This window comes from Cornus florida, unplaced genomic scaffold (genome assembly GCF_030987335.1).
Source record: "Cornus florida cultivar Cherokee Brave unplaced genomic scaffold, ASM3098733v1 CherokeeBrave_3.0.0_Hap2_Chr05, whole genome shotgun sequence".
NCBI classification, from domain to species: domain Eukaryota; kingdom Viridiplantae; phylum Streptophyta; class Magnoliopsida; order Cornales; family Cornaceae; genus Cornus; species Cornus florida.
Genome location: NW_026775575.1, coordinates 96,124,344 through 96,145,243, shown reverse-complemented (window position 1 = coordinate 96,145,243; position 20,900 = coordinate 96,124,344). Strand labels below are relative to the sequence as shown.

Genomic DNA, 20,900 nt, shown 5'->3' with positions numbered 1-20,900 from the left:
CAAGCAGACCACCTGCCCTAAGACTCTGAGTGGGTAGAGGAGAAAGTATTACCACCACTCCAGTCCCAGTGTGAAAGTTAAGGGTACAATGGTTATTTATGGGGTTATATCACGTGTTAGTCATACTAGGTATAGGGTGAGCGGGGCCATCCCACGTCATTGATGTGATCAATGAAAATCTAGCAAATCAGTTTGTGGGGAGGAGTTTTTATCAGATGTTGAGACCAATTTCATTGTATCATAAATGGATGGTGGATTTTAATTGACGGGCATTATCAAAGACGTGACGTGCCTGGCTCACCCGTAATCTTCTTTGTTGGGGATGTATATTTAATATAGTGCTGTAAAGAGTGTGAAAGGAAGACTTCGAAGAAGACTTTCTGATTTGGTTTTCGTTTTACTTGTTTGTCATCTGCCATGAATTTATATTGAATAAAAAACCGAGAAACACACACAAACACCCTCTGAGTATATCATCAAAGAATTATGGTTTTTTCCATAGTTCTTTTATTTTATTTTATGTTTTCCACTTTTACAATAATCTCCAATGCGGTAGAATTACACACCATAACTACAACTCAATCTCTTACTGATGGACAAACCATGGTCTCTTCAGATGGAACATTTGAACTGGGATTTTTCAGCCCCTCAGGTAGTACTTCCAGGAATCGATACTTGGGAATATGGTACAAGAAAATATCTAATGGGACTGTGGTTTGGGTTGCCAACAGAGATACTCCACTTACTGATGCATCAGGAGGAGGTGTCTTGAAGCTAACTGATGGAGGAATTCTCGTGCTCGTCAATGTCAATAGTACAAACACCAGCTTCTGGTCTTCTTCAAATTCGTCATCAAATAACAACATAGTGAACCCAGTTGCACAGCTTTTGGATTCGGGTAATCTTGTTGTCAGAGATGCAAATGATGAGAATTTCTTGTGGCAGAGTTTTGATTATCCATGTGACACTTTGTTGCCGGGCATGAAGCTTGGAAAGAACTTAGTAACCGGAATTGATCGGCATCTATGGTCATGGAAGTCCAGTGATGACCCTTCTAAAGGTGAGTATTCTTATGGAATTGATCTTCGTGGATTCCCACAATTAGTCCTCCTAAAAGGTTCGGTTGAGAAATACCGTTCTGGACCATGGAATGGTCTCCGCTTTAGTGGCTCCGTGGGTTTACTACCAAACAGCATCTACACATACCGTTTTGTTTTTGACCAGCAGGAAGTGTATTATGAATATGAGCTTATTAATAGCTCAGTTTTCTCACGGCGGGTTTTGAATCAGAATGGAATACTACAGCGCTTGACATGGAATTATAAAACACAGGAATGGACAGTTTACGTGAATACACCATCAGATAACTGTGATTTTTATGGGCTGTGTCAGGCCTATGGTATCTGCAGCATTGCTAACTCCCCGGTGTGTGGGTGTCTTGATAAATTTGGTCCAAGGTACCCAAAAGATTGGGGCACAGCAGATTGGTCAAGTGGGTGTGTTCGAAAAACACCCTTGGATTGCCACAATGAATCATCAAATGGATTTATCAAGTATTCCAGTGTTAAATTGCCTGACACGCGGAATTCCTGGTTTAATAGGAGCATGACCCTCAAGGAATGCGAAACAGTATGCTTGAAAAATTGTTCTTGTATGGCTTATGCAAATATAGACATAAGAGAAGGAGGAAGTGGCTGCTTGCTCTGGTTTGAAGACCTGATTGATATTAGGGAGCTCACAGAAATTGGACAAGATATTTACATAAGAATGGCCTCCTCTGAGTTAGGTATGATATATATTCCCAAACATGTAGATGAGTAACTGTTAAATTCTGTTGTGGAAATAAAAAGAAAGTTGCCAATCTTTTCAACAGCTTTGCAAGCAGAGTTGTAGAAAGGAGGCATAAATCAAGAGGCATATGGAAGCTCTCACACACATTCTCTTGCACTTGGTTTTAATTGTATTTTATTGATTTTTTTTCTCAAAATTTGTATAGTGACTAAAATCATATAATGTTAGAAACTACCGGTCATAGTATCAAGCAAACAAATTCCTAAATATTCGTGAATATGTTTAAATTTCTGAATCTAATTACCATGTAAAAGAGGAGAATTTGAAGAGGCTTTGTCTTAGAAAATAGAAACTTTCATGGGTTGAAAACCTATACTATGGGGGAAAATCAATCTTAATTTTTTTAAAAAAATATATTTTTGGATTAATTGACGGCTTTATTTGGATGATAAACTTGACAGTCTCCGAAGTTGGCTCCAAATCCAATAGGAAGATGCGAAAGAAAGTCATAGTCATCTTGGCTTTACTAGCAGGAGTGTTAGTGCTGGGCCTAACCTTGGCCTTGTATGTTTGGATGAAGAAGCATCAAGAGCAAAAGTTAAATAGAGGAGGTAACTAAATTAGGCATTTTATGGTCAAGTAGTTTGTTTGGTTTACTGGTACTGTTCTATTTATGTGCTCTTTTCTCTTTGGAAGGAAATGTGTGCAATTGTTTTGAAAATTAAAGTTGGTTTCGTCTAATTTCACTTTTACCCCTATTTACAGAAAGTTTGGATCGTGGCTTGGAACAATGTCACACTAATGAAAGCCACAAGGAAGATCTAGAGTTGCCAATGTTTGACTTATCAACAATAGCTGATGCTACCAATAACTTCTCAATCAGCAATAAACTTGGAGAGGGTGGATTTGGACCTGTTTACAAGGTAATAATATGGATGCACTTACATGAATTCCTAAGACCGATATGGTTGATGCTCAATTGATACTGATACTAGGCAAATGCACTAAAATCATTGCATTTCTCTATTATTACTTATCTTAATGGTTTTCATCTCTCAGTGAAGAAAAACAAATTCTGAATTTAAAATTACAGTCAGCAAGCCTTCAAAAAGGTTAAGAGATGCTGTACTTTTCTGAAAGTAATAATATGGATACACTTGCATGAATTCCTAAGTCCGATATAGCTGATACTCAATTGATACTGATACTAGGCAAATGCACTAAAATCATTGCATGTCTCTATTATTCTGAATTTAAAATTACAATCAGCAAGCCTTTAAAAAGAGGATATTTGGATGGGGGTGGTAGAGATGCGATCGTGTTTGGTTGGGAAGTTTGATAAGGAAGTGGGTGATAGGGCTCAAATCGTGGCTTGGGCCTCTCGAGCTTGGAAGGTTTCCTCCGGAGTGGTTGTCTTGCCTCTGCCGGATTCTCTGCTGCTCTTTCGTTTTCCCTCTCCGGTAGAGGCTTCTCGCTTGCTCAAAGAGGGTCGCCGTGAATGGGGGACGGCCACTTTATGAGTGGATAAGTGAAGTTTCCGAGTGGGGTGTTCTGAAAGGTAAGTGGTTGAAGATGGTGACGCTGTATGGTCTCCCTCTTCACCTTTGAAGTCCTGCCTTGTTTGTGACGGTCGGTGATTTGTGTGGTGGGTTTATTTGGGTGGATGCCGACGAAGCCATTGATACTGAAAGGGTCTGTATCACAGTGTCAGACGGTAAAGTTTGTCCTCCTTTTGTCTTCATTCATGATGATCGGCTCTGTTTTAAAGTGGCGGTGTGGGAGGAGAAGGCTCCTGATCTTGTTCCGACGACGGATAGTTTGGAAGGAGGGGATGATTCACACTTGCTTAAGGAAACTGATTGGCTGAGGTGGGAATTGATGGGGAAGAAGGGCTTGGCAGAGTTTCAGAGATGGAAGGAGTGGAGGGATGCGCTTTGGGTCCGTAATTCGTAGTGCTTTCGTCGGCTTTTTACTTTGAAAAGAAAGAAAGGTTGCTGTGGTTGATCGTCGTCGGCAAGCTGGTGTTCGGGAGAATCAGAGAGGTGGAGGTCTCACCGGGCTTGGCTGTCAGTCGTTCTTGCAGAGGTGGGATCGGGGACGCAATCGTGGTGGTCTTCACGTGAATCAAGTGCGTGGGTGGGGGAGAATTGCTGACCAGACACGTGGTTGGCGCTCAGGAGTCGGACATTCTAAGTGGATTACAGCTGGATCCAACTCGTTTTCAAAATCTTGGGCTCCAAAGGCTGGGTTTCCTTCTTATGATGATGGGCATGTTATTGGTCCTAATGGTGGGCCGGTGAGAAGGGCTTCTGGAGTTTGTGCTTGCGGGTAGGTGGATGGGCCTCCTCATGGTTCTACTGACTCTGGGCTATTGCCATTGGGTTCGGGTAGTTTTAACCCATTTTCACATGGATCGGTTGAAGGAGCGACGGTCCATCAGAATTTTGTCAATTGTTCTGCTAGTGGGTTTTTGGGTCTGGGCTGTGGGCTGCAGGGTAGACTGGGACAAGAAGGAGCTTGGGGGTGGAAAATGGTGTGTTGTCTACTGTTTATAAACTTTTGTCCCCGGCCTTTGAGGAGAATCCTTAACCGGATTGTGTGGAGCGGCATGGTGGAGGTAGTGCTAAAGGGTTGGGTTCCTCTCGATTGTGTGACATTTGTTGTGAGCGAGTTACTGTCTGTGTGGGGCGAGATGTGAATATTAAGCTTGATGATGCTACAGCCAATGTTCTGTTGAAGGAGTTGCGGGATCATTTGGCCTCGAAGGGTTTGTAGTGTGATGCTAGAGATTCTAATTCTGATGAGGAGGTTGCGACTCCGTTGGCTTGCTGTTCCCCTTCCTTTTCTGATGTTTGGGAGGGAGATGCAGCTTCCTCCTTTGTTGGGGAGTTGGGTTTGGTCCAGTGGGAGGGGGATGAGGCAGATGTTGATATGTTTGTCCCTTTGGCTGTTGTTCGACCAGAGGTTGAGAATGGGAGGGATTCTATTGCAGTTGAGGGAAAGGAGTGTTTGGAGGAGTGGTTGAGAGAGAAGGGTGGAGAGGTGGGTTCTCTTTTGGGTGTTTCTTTTGAAGGTATGATGGATGAGGCGATGAGGCTATTCCATGACATCCTTGGTGCTTAGCTTTTGGATAGGGTGGGAAGAAAGGGTAGTTCTCAGGCTGGGATGGGGGAGAGGGAGATGGGAGCCCCTCTAATTTTGTAACTTATGAGAGGAGGAATATGGGTCTAGGGAAAGGGACAGTGGAAAGAGGAGTGGGATTGCTATTTCATCTGTTTCCTTATGAAGTTATGAATTCTTTCATGGAATGTCAAGGGTCTCAATGACTAGGTTAGAAGAAGAGTTGTGAAATCGGTGATTCGTAAAGAGGGAGGTCATGTGGTTTGCCTTCAAGAAACCAAAATTGCTTTTGGGTGGGGGGTTGGATTGCTTTGGATGTGGTTGGTACTTCGGGTGGCATTCTGATTATGTGGGACAATCGTTGGGTCTTTTGGGGGACTCTTAGGTGGGGCTTTTCTCTGCCTCCTGCGTCCTTTCTTTGTTGGAGGATGGTTTTCGCTGGGTTTTTTCTAGGATTTATGGTCCTACATAGGATAGTGTGCGACATTTGTTTTGGGAGGAGTTGGGAGATGTTTGAAGGAGATGGTCGTTGCCTTGGTGTATTGGAGGGGATTTCAATGTTGTTCGTTCTCCTTTTGAGAGGTCGACGGGGGGTAGATGGACGTTTGACATGGAGTCTTTCTCGCAGTTCATTGATGGGCCTAGGTTGTTTGATTTGCCTTTGGTGTGTGGTCCCTTTACTTGGTCTAGTGGTTGCTCTTCTCCTACCCTCTCTCGTCTTGACAGGTTCCTTGTGTCAAGTGATTGGGAGGAGAAGTTCTCCGATGTTGTTCAGGCCACTTTGGCTTGCCCTATTTTTGATCATGTCCCGTTGATGTTGGATTGTGATGGTTTGCGTAGTAGAAGATCCCCTTTCTGTATTAAGAATATGTGGCTTCGGGTCGAGGGTTTTCTAGAGCGTGTTCGATCTTGGTGGGCGGGGTATGGAGTGGTTGGCGCCCCAAGTCATTCTCTTGCAAGTAAGCTGTGTCTTTTGAAGAATGATGTCAAAGTTTGAAACAAAGAGGTCTTCGGTAATCTGGTTTGGAGGAAGAATTGGGTTTTTTCAGAGATTGTTGAGATTGATCGGATGGAGGGTCAGGGCATTTTAGCGGAATCCCTGAGACTTAGGAGGGTGGAGTGTCAGGCGGAGTTTGCTGAGATTGCTGTCATGGAGGAGATTTCGTGGAGGGAAAAGTCTAGAGCCTTGTGGCTTAAGGAAGGCAACAATAACACTAAGTTTTTTCATAGACTTGCCAATGCTCATAGAAGGGGCAATCACATTGGGTGGATCCGGGTGGACGGGGAGATGTTTTGTAAGGAGGAGGAGATTTGTTAAGGTATTGTTGATTACTGTTTGATGTTGTTTACAGAATCTGCTGGTTGGAGACCCTTGCTTGTAGGGCTTTATTTTGACTCTATTTTGAGTGAGGAGTGCTATGTTCTAGAAGAACCTTTTTCTAAAGAGGAAGTTTTGTCTGCGTTGAAGAGCTGTAACGGGGATAAAGCCCCAGGTCCAGATGGTTTTTCCATGCGTTTCCTTTTGGAGTGTTGGGAGGTGGTTTATGAGGAGGTGATAGGTATTTTTCATGCTTTCCATGCTTAGGGCTCTTTTGAGAAGATCTTGAATGCCACTTTTATTGCTCTCATTCCGAAAAAGGGAGGGGCGCTGGATGTTAGGGATTTTCGCCCTATTAGCTTGGTCGGGTGTCTTTACAAGTTAATTGCTAAAGTCCTGGCTTCTAGGTTGAGGAAGGTCTTGGATGGTGTCATTTCTAATTCTCAAAATGCCTTTGTGGGTGGACGTCAAATTTTGGATTCAGTTCTTATTGCTAGTGAATGTGTGGACTCCAGGTTGAGTATTAGGGTTTCGGGTGTTTTGTGTAAGCTGGACATTGAGAAGGCGTACGATCATGTGAGCTGGAGTTTCCTTCTTTACTTGATGGAGAGGATGGGGTTTGGTGTGCGATGGAATAAATGGATCCTTTTTTGTATTTCTAGTGCTCGCTTCTCTGTCCTTGTGAATGGAGCTCTGACGGGTTTTTTCTCTAGTTTGAGGGGATTGAGACAAGGGGATCCGCTTTCTCCGTTCTTGTTTCTTTTTGTGATGGAGGCTCTTAGTAGATTGATTAAGAGGGCGGTCGAGTTAGGCTTTTTGAGAGGCTTTCGGGTGGGCATGGATGTTGCTAGTCAGTTGGAGATCTCTTACTTCATGTTTGCTGATGATACTTTAGTGCTTTGTGATGCGAATGCGTCCTAGTTGAGATATCTGAGATGCGTGTTGGTCTGGTTCCAAGTGGTCTCTGGGCTTAAGGTTAATGTCGGAAAGAGCGTTCTTGTGCCGGTTGGGGAGGTCCCTGAGATCGAGATGTTTGCTCAGATTCTTGGATGTTGCACTGGCTCTTTTCCCATTTCTTACTTGGGGTTGCCCTTGGGAGTTCCTTCGAGGTGTGTGGGAAGCTGGGATCCGGTTATGGATAGATTCGAGAAGAGACTGGCGGGATGGAAGAAGCAGTACCTCTCCAAGGGGGGCCGGGTCACTCTGATCAAGAGCACCCTTTCATACCTCCCCACGTATTTCATCTCTCTTTTTCAGATTCCTTCTTCTATGGCTGAGAGAATTGAGAGATTGCAGTGCAATTTTCTCGCGCGTGCGCGGCCCCCCGGGGGGGGGGGGTGGTGTGAGGAGAGGAGTTCAAGTATCATCTGATTCGTTTGGAGCAAGTGTGTTATCCAATTCGGAGTGGAGGATTAGGGATTAGGAGGTTGTTGCCTTTCAACAAGACTCTCCTTGGGAAATGGCTTTAGAGGTTTGGGGTAGAGAGGTGTTGGCTTTGGAGGAGGGTTATCGCGATCAAATTTGGGGAAAGCAGTGGAGGGTGGAGTTCTCTTGAGGTGCGTGGTCCTAGAGGGGTGGGGGTTTGGACTCTCATCTGGAAGGGGTGGGATGATTTCAGCAAACATGTTCGTTTTTAGATCCGGGATGGTAGGAGGATCAGATTTTGGGAGGATCTTTGGTGTGGAGAGCGTCCTCTTGCTCTTGCTTTCCCACGGCTCTACAGGATTGCTTCCCATAGGCAAGCCATAGTGGTTGACCGTTATCATCTTGATAATGGGAGACTAACTTGGGATGTTCGGTTTAGGAGGCATTTTCAGTACTTGGAAATTGAGGAGGTCACTCGCTTGTTGGAATTATTGTATCGCCAGGTGATTACAACTGAGGATTCTGATTGTTAGCTTTGGGATCCTAACTCGCAGGGTCGTTTCGAGGTTCGGTCCTTTTTCAGGTGTCTTACGGTTGGCTCTAGAGGTCCTTTCCCTTGGAAGTCTATTTGGCAATCTAAGACTCCTCTCAAGGTGGCCTTCTTTGCTTGGACCTTTGTCTTGGGTAGGATTTTAACCCAGAATAATTTGAGGAGAAGGAATCAGGTGGTGGTTAATCGTTGTTATTTGTGTCGGCGCGATGAGGAGACTATTGATTACCTTCTGTTACATTGTAGCATGGCTAGGGATTGTTGGGATTTAATGCTTGGTTTGTTTGGGATCCCTTGGGTCATGCCTTGTTCCTCTAGAGGGTTGATTGAGGCTTGCAGAGGTTTTTCAGTGGGGGCTCTCATTCAGGACGCTTGGAGGGCTACGCCTTTTTGTATTTGGTGGTGTATTTGGCTCGAGAGAAATCGGAGATATTTCGATGGAAAGGAGAAGCCTATTTCTTTGCTTAAGTTCTCTATTATTTCCACTCTTTTTTGTTGGGTTTCAGGGAGAGATTTTAGATTTGTAGAGGAGATTGTTGTTTTTTTGGCCTCTTTGAAGGCTTGAGACGCTTTTTGGCCTTCTGTTTGTCTTTGGGTTTCGCTCCACTTTTGAGTGCTTTCTTTATAAAATTTTACTCATCAAAAAAAAAAAAAAAAGTGTATAGCCAACAAGCTAAGGCTATAATATGTCAGAGTGAACAAAAGTTTATTTTTATTGTTTATTTTATTTTGGGTTCCTAAGAAGTAGTAGATTTGTACAACCCCCCCTCCTAAACACACACACGCGCGCGCGCTCAAAATAAAACTTGGTTGGCTTTTTGTGTAAAGGTTCACGTGCAATGCACGTGAAGGAAAATCATAGTTTAAATATATATATATATATATATATATATATATATATATATATTAATCAAGATGTGTTTTACTAATATAATGATGCACAACAAATATGCTAATGTTGTTTTTTCACGTTTTTCCTAAGCTATTTTAATGATATTCTGTTACGCTAGACTTGAAATTTCTCCATCTAAAAATTAATCTTTTGATTTGTTTGCTTGATCATCATTTTGTTAAAATTTTTGAACCTTTTGTTGCATTTAGAATTTTGAAAGTCAAACTAAATTTGTTGTTATAATGTCTACCTGTACAAAACAATACCGTTGGATAACTTAATTATGTGTTGTACATGATTTTTTTTGTGTATAATTTTTTATATGTTTTAAACAACATAGTGAAATGCCTCCACCACAACTAAACGATTGTATTCTCAAATAGCAACTGTTTTAGTAACCAAATGATTGTAAATATAGGATTGGCATACATTTCTCCAAACAATATTTCTACCACCATGCATCTCATATTATTTTTAATATTTTTTCCTTGACACACACACGAGCTCTTTCTTCCACACTGGGTGTGTTTTTATCATCACATTAAAAAGACTTTGAAGTTGTTGTCAACTACTGCATGGCAACCTGTAAAGTGCTTCACATCAGTATCTCACAAATATGTTATTATAGCTGATGAACTATCAAAGTTTCAGAAGAATGGAATGAAATGCTATAAAGGCTTTGGAAAAAAAAAACCTATAATGTAGAGTTGAAATGTTATATAATGAAGAAATTGCAATATTCAGGATTGGAACTTAAAAATCATTTTAGAAAATTTTAGCACTGAATGGTTTTCTCCAAGTATTTTATAAAATTTTAATAATGCTATGCAGGATTGCCAGTGATATGCAGGCTAAAGCAAATCATCACATAAGTGTATTTTCCCAAGGTCGTGTCACAAGTTAAAATCAGAAGTTTGACTGGTTTGAAATTTTCAAATTGAAAATTTTCACATTTACACCTCCTTAAAGCTCAAACAACTAAAAGTTAAGATTATATGAAGAACAATGCATCAGAAACTAATAAAGCTTTACCTCCAAATATAGAATTGAACTGCAATTAGCAAACTATCAAAATACTATTGAAGATGCAAGGAATTCATTTCCATTTTCTCTCTCTAGAATTCTTACACTTCAACAGAATGAATCTCTCTCCCCATTACTTCTCATATTTATAGGTATTTACAAACATTAATGGGTTGCTAGATCTGGGCCCGTTCCTCTGTGGGCTTTGGTCATCTTCGATGGGCTATTCGCGTTCGGCCCATATGGCAGTATTTCTTTATGGGCTGGACCCAGCTGCTCGGACCGGATGCCATGTTCGCGGGTCATATCCGGCCCATATCACTTCTGGCCTCCTCAACTGCCCCCATAATTACTCCCTATTTAATAAGGGGGTAATTATCAAAGGCGTCTCATCATGACGTTGACGGCTCAAGACACTCTTATGGGGGAATGGACGGTCGGATCCGGAATCAATGTTCCGAGATTCGATAAACTTCTCGCCTCCCTAACGCTTCGGCCCTCGGGTCCACTTCGTCTTTACAAGGCTCTAGAATGTCACTTCATGCCTTTTTACCGTCTCCATCTCTCTCCATCATCAGTCAAATCTCTTGCTTGTCTTTTTAGAACCGTGCTAAGTTTCATCCGGTGAAATTCTTCAAGAGTCACTCTTCCAGCGATCTTGCAGCGTTCTTTGCTGCTTTCTACCCCAGAGGTTAGTCTTGTTCCTTTTTACTTTCGGTAGACTTCTTTTACACTTTTGGATCCTTCATTCGCTTTCACCATGGTTGTAGATCTAGATGTTCTTCGTATGAGACTTAGACTTCCTAACGACATCCAAGTTAGGGTTTGCCCTAGGGATGTTAATATTATGACCGGTGCCGGCCTTCTTCCCGGCGAGGTTTTATTTACTAACCTTCAACTAAATGTCGTTAGGTTCCCTCTGCATCCCTTTTTTAACTATGTTTTCAATAGACTGGGGATATCCTCTCTGCAGGTAAACCCAAATTTCCTTAGAATCATATCCGTTATGTTACTACTGATTCGTGACAGAGGTCTGGATCTTGACCTCATAGATCTTCTTCTTTGCTATAAGGTCAGTAAGATCCGAACTGAAGAGCCATTCTACCACCTCTACCCGATCGACAAGATGTCCATATGTACGGATACAATCAAATCTGAAAAGGGTTGGAGGGATAACATTGTGGGTGTTAGTGGGTCCTGGTCTTCGCCGGCTGCAGAGGATTACCCAATCCCGAGCGCCTTTGGCGTCTGTTCTGTCTCCTCGTATAAGAAATTCAAATCTCATAAAAACGATTGTCCCTGCGAAACATGTGTTCCTCGCTTTTGTACTTTCTTATGTCGCTCCTTAGGCATACCTTGTGATGACTTGAGCTACAGTGTTTGCAGGGATAGGAGTAATTACTTGAAGAAATACGTTCTGAACGATATTCCTTCTTGCTCAGACCTCCTCACTTCAGACAACCTTCTAGCGCTCTCATCCCTCGGCTATACAATGAGCAGGCTTCAGATTCCTTCCTTTGGTAGGAGGAAAAATCCTCCCCCAGCCACTACTGCTGCTGGAGCAACCTCCTCTCCCGCATCAGCCTCTTCTTCAGCCACCATCTCTGACACTATCCCGAGTGTGGTGGCTATTGATCCTGTTGTTAGCACACCTGCTACCAACCCGAGCACATCTCCACAGATCACTACTACCCCTGCTGCTGCTGGGGGTGTTCGGGACAAAGAGCGAGGCAAAAGACCTCATCCTGACGGTGGAGTCAACCTCGAGGAGGAATCTCTTACAAGGAGGAACCGAGTTTCTGGGCCGAGCGCTCTCTTGCATCGCCCAGTCAGAGCTCCTGCCCCCTCCGGGCCTGTTGCAGCTGCTGCCTCTGCTTCAGCTTCAGCTTCTACTCCTGTTTTACCACCATGGGCTCCTCGATACACCCGAACGGATGGGACGTTCGTGAAGCCGAACGAGACCATGATTAAGGATGGCCAGACCGCCATGGCGTACTATAGGAGCATGTGGACTTCAAAAGACCTTGAGGCAGCGAAGGGTCTGTCACAAAAGGATGTGTTCAGCCGCTTTCCCCAATCTGCCATGGAGGTGACTTTTATTTTCTAACTCATGAATCTTCTCATAATATTTGCTCTTGCCTTCGTCCGACCAGGCGATCGGTTTAACCAGTATTCATGCATATCTATGCAGACTTTGTTCGGTATGATGGCTATGCAGAAACAGGTGGAAATGGGGAACGCCAGGGCCCGTAAATTCTCTGATAGCCTGGATGTGGCTAATAAGGAAAACAATATTCTTGCCAACAAGAACACCGAGATATTGGCTCGGCTTGAAAAAGCTGAAAAAGAGAGAGATGCTCTGAAGAAGGAAACCGACTCTCTTCAAGATGAAAAAGATGCCCTTCAGCTTGAGAAGAGTGTCTGGCAGACTGAGCGCAATTCAGTCAGAGATGAAAAGGCAGAGCTCCAGCTCCTTCTGGCTGACGAGCAGTCTGCTCGGATGGCATTTGAGAAAAGAGCTCTGGACGAGCGCAACGCTCTGATTGACACCATTAGCAGAGTGAATGGTGGCATGTTGGCTCTTTATGCTCGGTTTTCAAGAGTTGGAGCTCTTAGATATGCTCAGGGATTTCGAGATAGTTTTTCCGACTGAGTTCCGGCTGAGGGCCAGACCAGTTCAACTCCGGATGAAATTGATAAGGATCTAGGGATTGACCCTCTGGGGGTCTATGTTGACCCAGAATCCACCGCAGCCGAGCACATATTTGATGAGTGTCAGGAGATTGCTTCCTCCAGGATCACTACAGCTCCTTTTACCGTTCAGCCTCTAATCGCTCTTCCTTCGTCAACTATGGTATCTCCCATAGTCACTGCTAATGTTGGGCCCCAGCAGAACGACTCTGTTATTTATCTCGATTCCCCACCTTGTGAGGGTGAGATGGCTAATGGGAACGAGGAGGCGAGTCAGCACAACCAGGAAGCTGACGGTACTGAGGCAGCTAGCTAGGGCTCTTCAGATCCCTCAATTTCATACTCTTTTGTAGTCATGTGATTTGAATGCTTCACTTTTTGTAACCTCGAAGCTTATTATGAATGAGACGATAAAACTTTTTGTACTATGCTCTGTTCAAACCCACTTTCAATACTTTTTCATATTGACTTTGTCGTGTGAGTGAGTGCCTGGCGCTCGGCCTGAATGCCACACGCCACTTGGCTTTTTTATTTTTAGCAAGTGTTTGGCGTTCGGCTCATGGTGCCAGCTGCCACTTATCTTGCTTAAGTGCCTGACGCTCGGCTAGAATGCCACTTGCCACTTGGTTTTTTTATTTTTAGCAAATGTTTGGCGTTCGGCTCATGGTGCCAGTTGCCACTTGTCTTGCTTAAGTGCCTGGCGCTCGGCTAGAATGCCACTTGCCTCTTGGCTTTTTTATTTTTAGCAAGTGTTTGGCGTTCGGCTTATGGTGCCAGCTGCCGCTTGTCTTGCTTAAGTGCCTGGCGCTCGGCTAGAATGCCACTTGCCACTTGGCTTTTTTATTTTTAGCAAGTGTTTGGCGTTCGGCTCATTGTGCCAGCTGCCACTTATCTTGCTTAAGTGCCTGGTGCTCGGCTAGAATGCCACTTGCCACTTGGCTTTTTTATTTTTAGCAAGTGTTTGGCGTTCGGCTCATTGTGCCAGCTGCCACTTATCTTGCTTAAGTGCCTGGCGCTTGGCTAGAATGCCACTTGCCACTTGGCTTTTTTATTTTTTCATTTTTTCATCCATTTTTTTTTTTTTTTTAATTTTTTTTTTTAACCCCTTGAAAAGGAAAGCTATTTTTATAAATCTCAAGAATTTGCACGTTCATACGTACTTGATTGAAAACAAACAACATCCGATAAAACTGAAACTTAGCTTTTATTGATAGTACCTCTTCAGAGACGTAGCATTCCAGGGCTTGTTGACCAACCTTCCTGCCATGGTTTCTAATGTATATGCCCCCTTCCCTATGACTTCTGCAATTCTATATGGGCCTTCCCAGGGTGGCATCATTTTTTTGACTATTCCCACCTTTCTTTTCAAAACCAGATCGCTAGGGGCAAAATCTCTGTGTTTCACTCTTTTGTTGTGACTATTCGCCAATACTTGCTGGTATGATGCAAGCCTTATTGCTGCAGCGTCCCTCTTTTCGTCTATCATATCGAGGTTCAATCTTAACATTCTGTCGTTCTGACTTTGACTCCATGTTAAGCTTCTGATAGTTGGGACCAAGTGCTCAACCGGTATAACTGCCTCGGTACCATACGCCATTGCAAACGGGCTCTCCCCAGTCGGGCGCCTTGAGGTGGTTCTGTAAGCCCATAGGACGTTCGGGAGTTCATCCAACCACTTCCCTTTATGGTCCTCTAGCTTCTTCTTAATGCAGGCGAAAATTGTTCTGTTTGTAATTTCTGCTTGTCCATTGGCCTGGGGATGACTTACTGCAGCCAACTTTTGATTAATTCCATACTCCTCCAGCAGCTCTCTTACTTGCTTGCTGTCGAGGTTTGTGCCATTATCCATGACTATTGACCTTGGAACGCCGAAACGGCAGATAATATGGCTCCAGATAAATCGTCTCACATGAGTCTGAGTCACGCTCGGATATGGTTCTGCTTCCACCCACTTAGTAAAGTAATCCGTGGCCAATAGCACATACTTATTTTGAGCTCTCGCAGTTGATAGAGGACCGACCACATCCATCCCCCATTGCGCGAAAGGCCATGGTGAGGCCATTACGTGCAATTCCTCAGGTGGTTGGTGGATCAATGGTCCATACCGTTGGCATTTATCGCACCTTCGAGAGAACTCCTCCGCATCTCTTGACATGTTCGGCCAGAAATACCCTTGTGTCATTGTTTTGTGCGCTAACGATCTTCCCCCAGAATGATTTCCACATACGCCTTCATGAATAGCTCGCAACACCTGCCGAGCCTCTGTGGGGGTGACACACTTCAAGTATGGGCCAGAGTAGGATCTTCTGTATAGCTGGTTATGCACTATGGCGTACTTTGCAGCATTCTTTTTTATTTTCCTAGCTTCATCCCTTTGCATAGGCAGAACGCCATCTCGAATATAAATGATGATGGGGTCAATCCAACTCGGTTCATATGGTATGACATTGACTTGCCAAGGTTCAGAGTCTAAAGGTTCTTCAAAAATAGATGGCTGGGTCAGTATTCCTATTGGAATCACCCTCGCCAATGTCTCGCCAGAGCTCGAAGCACTACATGCTAACCGATCTGCATCTGCGTTATGTTCTCTCGGTAACTGTTTGAATTCAATCTTTGCAAAGTCCTTGGCTTTATGCAGAACGGCAGAACGATATGCCTCCATCGTGTCATCCTTGGTCGCGTACTCACCATTTACCTGCCGAACAATCAACTGTGAGTCACTATAAACAGTCAAACTTCTGACCTGTAGCTCTCTGGCCAACTTTAACCCATTCAGCAACGCCTCGTATTCCGCTTCATTATTGGTGGCTCGGAACTTAAGTCTGAGTGCTTGACTCAAAGAAGTACCCTCTGGGGTTTGCAATTTAACCCCAATTCCTGCCCCCATCTGATTAGAGGAGCCATCCACATAAAGTTTCCAAGAGCCGCATCTAAGGTCTTCTTCCGTATCCTCAGAGTCACATTCTAGCAGGAAATCGGTTACCGCTTGTCCTTTGACAGTCGTTCTCGGCTCATACGTTATGTCAAATGAGCTTAACTCTATGGCCCATTTTGTCATTCTGCCCGAGAGTTCTGGCTTGTGCATAAGCACTCTGATTGGAAAAGTTGTTAGGACAGCTATAGGGTGGGATTCGAAATAATGCGTCAACTTTCTTTTTGCGTTTACGAGTGAAAGTATCACCCGTTCGGCCTTCGAGTACCTTCGTTCTGCCTCGGTCATTGTCTTACTGACATAAAACACCGGGTGTTGCACCCCTTCCTTGCAACGAATCAGAACGGCACTTGTCGCAACACTAGATACTCCGAGATATAGATATAATTTCTCTTCTGGATCCGGGGCTGACAGGACTGGTGGATTCTGCATATATTCCTTCAAATGGGTTAATGCTTGTCGTTGTTCATCCCCCCAGACCTGTCTTCCATGACTCCGGATCGTGTCAAAGAACGGCTTGCAGCGGTCTGACAACTTAGAAATGAATCGACTTAATGCAGTTATTCGTTCTGTGAGGGCTTGCACTTCTTTGATCGTCTTTGGCTCGGCATTCTTAATCAAAGCCTCTGCTTGAGCAGGGCTAGCTTTGATGCCTCTGCGATTGACCACGTGTCCCAAAAATTGACCGGAACTCGCACCGAACGAGCACTTGGTTGGATTGAGCCTCATCCCATATCGCCTCAGCACATCAAATACATCTTGCAGATGTTTCAGATGATCATCCTTCTTCCTACTCTTTACCACCATATCATCAATATAGGCTTCCACAATTTTTCCCTATTTGATCTTTGAAAATTTTGCTAACAAGCCTTTAATAAGTTGCTCCCGCGTTTTTCAGTCCGAAAGGCATAACTTTGTACCAGTATGTCCCTCGCTCGGTAACAAAAGAAGTTTTTTCTTCATCTGCCGGGTCCATAGGGATCTGATTATAACCTGAATAAGTGTCCAGAAAGGTTAAACGCTCATACCCGGTGGTGGCATCCACCATTTGATCAATCTTAGGCAGCGGGAAGCTATCCTTCGGACAGGCTTTGTTCAAATTGGTGAAATCAATGCATACTCGCCATTTCCCATTCTTCTTCTGCACGACAACGACGTTGGACAACCAATCAGGATAGTGCACTTCTCTGATGAATCCCGCATCGAGCAGCCTATCAACCTCCTCGGCTATGATCTGGTTACGTTTTGGAGCAAACCTTCGTTGCTTCTGCTTTACTGGTTTGAAATTGGGATTGACATTCAAGGAATGACAGGATACGGAGGGATTAATTCCAGGCATGTCTAGGTGACTCCATGCAAATACATCGGCATTATGAGACAAGAAGTCAATTAGCTCCTGCTGCTCTTTCCTGGTCAGTCTTACTCTTACTCTGGTAGTTTGCTCTGGCTTGGACTGATCGATCTGCACATCCAGAAGGGGCTCTTCGGTCAAGTCAACTGGCTCCTCCACCCTATTCTGCTTGGGTGGAGGTTCCTGTAATTGCTATCTTGGGCTCGCCCCACGGTGGGCGCCAATTGAAGATGCAAGGAATTCATTTCCATTTTCTCTCTCTAGAATTCTTACACTTCAACAGAATGAATCTCTCTCTCCATTACTTCTCATATTTATAGGTATTTACAAACATTAATGGGTTGCTAGATTTGGGCCCGTTCCTCTGTGGGCTTTGGTCATCTTCGATGGGCTAATCGCGTTCGGCCCATATGGCAGTATTTCTTTATGGGCTGGACCCAGCTGCTCGGACCGGATGCCATGTTCGTGGGTCATATCCGGCCCATATCACTTCTGGCCTCCTCAACTATCAAGACAAAGTTGAACTGGGATATCATTCAAGTGTAATCAAAGATATATAAAATCAGTGGAAATGAACACCACTATCAAAAACCAAATAAAAAAATATAATAAATGAAAACCATATCATGATCAAAACCAAATCAATCGATAAAATGAAAAATTGGACCATGATGAAAGCTAAACAATAATACACCATTGAAGGCAAAATTAAACAATACAATAGGAAAGCATTAGAAGAAGTTTAAATCTTAAAAATTATATTGGATAGCACATGCCTTGATAGAAAGGTTGAGAAAGACCTCAGGAACTAATTCAAAAACAAAATATAAGAAACAGATTCTTTCTCAACCCATAAGCAATCCCAATCTCTTCTAGTGGAAAGATCAGTCAGACCACAAGCAAAACTCAACGACAAATGTGCAAAATTTTTGGCCATAAATGGAGCATGCACAAAAACTTCCATCTAGATTAAAGAGTTGTAACTATCGAGAATTTCAAGAGGTCATCATGACATAATTTTCAAACTGTAACTCTTAACGGTTGACAATTCAAAGAGGCCCAAGAGTATATTATTTAGCTCACTTATATATTAATAATTACAAATAAAATTATGTATACACTTTTATACGAAAAATGTTCATCTTCTGATTTATGCCTTTTTGTATTAATGCAAACACAATTAATGGAACATTTTTGTATTTTAAAAAATTGAAAAATATTAAGAAATTAGGAAAATGGCTTGCACTTTTATAATAGTATAGATTTTTTTTTTTGATAAGTAATAATAGTATAGATATAGATATTAGATGGATATAGATGTGTACCTGATAAAGGGCTAGTTAGCAATGGGGCAAAATGTTGTTTGTTCTGTTTTTGCAAAAGAACAAATTCCATCTTTTGCAGAAGTAACTCTTTATGCAAGTGTGCATCTGTCCTCATGCATATATATTTGTAAATTTGTTCTATTAGTTCTCAATTTCTTGATATTATGTTATGTCAGAATTAATAGAATGATCAGAATGTTCAGTGATGAATCATATACTATTATACAAGTTTCGACCTTTGAATTTTTATTAAATTTTCCCATCCATTCAAAATCTGTTTCTTTCTCTTCTTTTGAAAAAGAAAAGAGATTTTTTTTTTTGGCTAAATTAGAATCACTTTGATTTGTAGTAGTCCTGCTATCCTTTTACATGTTGGGATGTTGTGTAAAAAATTAAAGGAAATAAGATTTATTGAAGCAATTTTTAGTAGAGTGAGGCAAACTCTTTTGGGTATATATATCCGTTATGAAACAAATCAATAATCAAACCAGTGAAAATACAACACAAGGCAGTAAGTAAATGATAAAAAGAAGCAATATAAACATGAGTTTTTTTTTTTTTTTTTTTTTTGTCTTTTTAAAATAATATTCTTATACCTATCACAACTGTTAAGTGTTTCAGGGTATTCTGGAAGAGGGAAAGGAAATAGCAGTGAAGCGTCTGTCAAAATATTCCACACAAGGAATTGATGAGTTCAAGAATGAAGTTATCTGTATAGCAAAGCTCCAGCATCGAAATCTCGTGAAGCTTCTAGGATGCTGCTTTCAAGGAGAAGAAAAGATGTTGATCTATGAATACATGCCTAACAAAAGTTTGGATTTATTTATTTTTGGTTTGGCTCTTTACCATGATAAATTTAACTCAGTTAAAGCATCTGACTATGTTAATTATACTTGATCCAGCATTGGTTTTTGACATGGTGTTGCGATAAATTGTTCCAACCAAGGTCCCCCTCCACCGGGTGGTGGGGGTGAGAGGGGATGGCAAAGTTTTCTGGTTGCTTGTTACACATTTTCTAGTTATACGAGCATTTAATTAGCAGCAGTATAGACTAATATGAAAAGTTTTGACAGATCAAACCCAAAGCAAATTACTGGATTGGCCTAGGCGCTTTGACATTATCAATGGGATTGCTCGGGGACTTCTTTATCTTCATCAAGATTCCCGACTGAGAATCATCCATAGAGATCTCAAAGCTAGCAATATTTTGCTAGATGTTAACTTGATCCCTAAAATATCAGACTTTGGCATGGCTAGAAGTTTTGGAGAAAATGAGACTGGAGCAACTACGAAAAGAGTGGTTGGAACACAGTATGAATCTTTAAACATTGTTTATACAATCCATCCCTATTTTTGCTACATCTGTTTCTTAGTTCATTATTCCTTGCAGCGGCTACATGTCCCCAGAGTATGCTGTAGATGGGATTTTCTCTGTAAAATCAGATGTATTTAGCTTTGGAGTTTTGGTATTGGAGATGGTGAGTGGAAAGAGGAACAGAGGTTTTTTTCATCCTGAACACCACCTTAACCTTCTTGGCCATGTAAGTCTCCTGTTTAGAATCTTATCTACATGTTAAAACTTACTCATGATATGTGAATCACTTATAATCTATATGTTAAAACTAACAGTCTTACTAATGATTTGTGAATTACTTATGGGAGCAGATATTTGCAGTCCACATTTGACCTCATCAATCACTCCAACTTTTAAATTTAGTAACTGAAATGACTGTTTTGCCCCTCTTTCTCTAGTGTCTTTTCGAATAAATCTTATAGGCTTCATTTAGGAGATCAAGGGTAAACTTGTCGTTTTCATTATAAAAAATAAAAGGTGGAATGCCTGAGGTCAAATATGGAGTGCCAGTATCGCCTCCCTTATATGTTAAAGCTAAGACTCTTACTAATAATTTCTGAATCACTTATAATCTATATTGCCAAAACTCAGACTCTTACTAATGATTTGTGAATTACTTAAAAGTCTTGGAGACTTTTCAAGGAAGGCAGGTCCTTGGAACTGGTAGATGCACCTCTCGGAGAAGACTCGTGCTGTTTGTCCCAAGTTCTACGATCAATCCATATTGCTCTATTATGTGTGCAACAATTTCCAGAAGATAGGCCGAACATGTCATCTGTGGTTCTGATGCTTGGTAGTGGGAGTGCATTGCTTCAGCCTAAACAGCCTGGTTTTTACACTGAAAGAACTTTTCCAGAAATTGATTATTATACGTCAAGCAAGCAGACAACAAGTTCAGTTAATGAAATCACCATGACAGTATTAGAGGCTCGATAAAAAATAATAAAAAAAAACACACAATGTATTTGTGTTTTGTATGTTCTTTAATTTGTGAACAAACCATTTTTGATCCATAAGGCCATTTGTCTTAGTTAAATTGGGATAATACATCATAAAATTTATAAAATATTTCTGTTTCTGCAAGACCATTTCTATTATTCTGCCAATATGCTTTACATATATATTAAATATATTGGAGTGTGGGTTTATTGTGAATAATTTACCTACTTGGTGGAAGCTTTGAATATT

At 42.2% G+C, this 20,900-nt stretch overlaps 1 protein-coding gene across 2 annotated transcripts; it reads left to right on the top strand.

Annotated features, from left to right (window-relative positions):
* The first annotated feature begins 329 nt into the window (after positions 1 to 329).
* LOC132307761 (G-type lectin S-receptor-like serine/threonine-protein kinase At4g27290) lies at positions 330 to 20,795 on the top strand. Of its 2 annotated transcripts, none has more exons than XM_059805611.1 (7): positions 330 to 1,786; positions 2,253 to 2,402; positions 2,557 to 2,714; positions 18,980 to 19,169; positions 19,432 to 19,669; positions 19,749 to 19,899; positions 20,337 to 20,795. In XM_059805611.1, exons 1-7 carry the CDS (start codon positions 487 to 489, stop codon positions 20,646 to 20,648), a joined length of 2,499 nt encoding a protein of 832 aa, XP_059661594.1. In that variant the 5' UTR covers positions 330 to 486; the 3' UTR covers positions 20,649 to 20,795. The 2 variants fall into 2 exon arrangements, with proteins under 2 accessions (XP_059661594.1, XP_059661593.1); XM_059805610.1 differs by having other exon boundaries at positions 331 to 1,786; positions 18,980 to 19,190.
* The last annotated feature ends 105 nt before the right edge of the window (positions 20,796 to 20,900 follow it).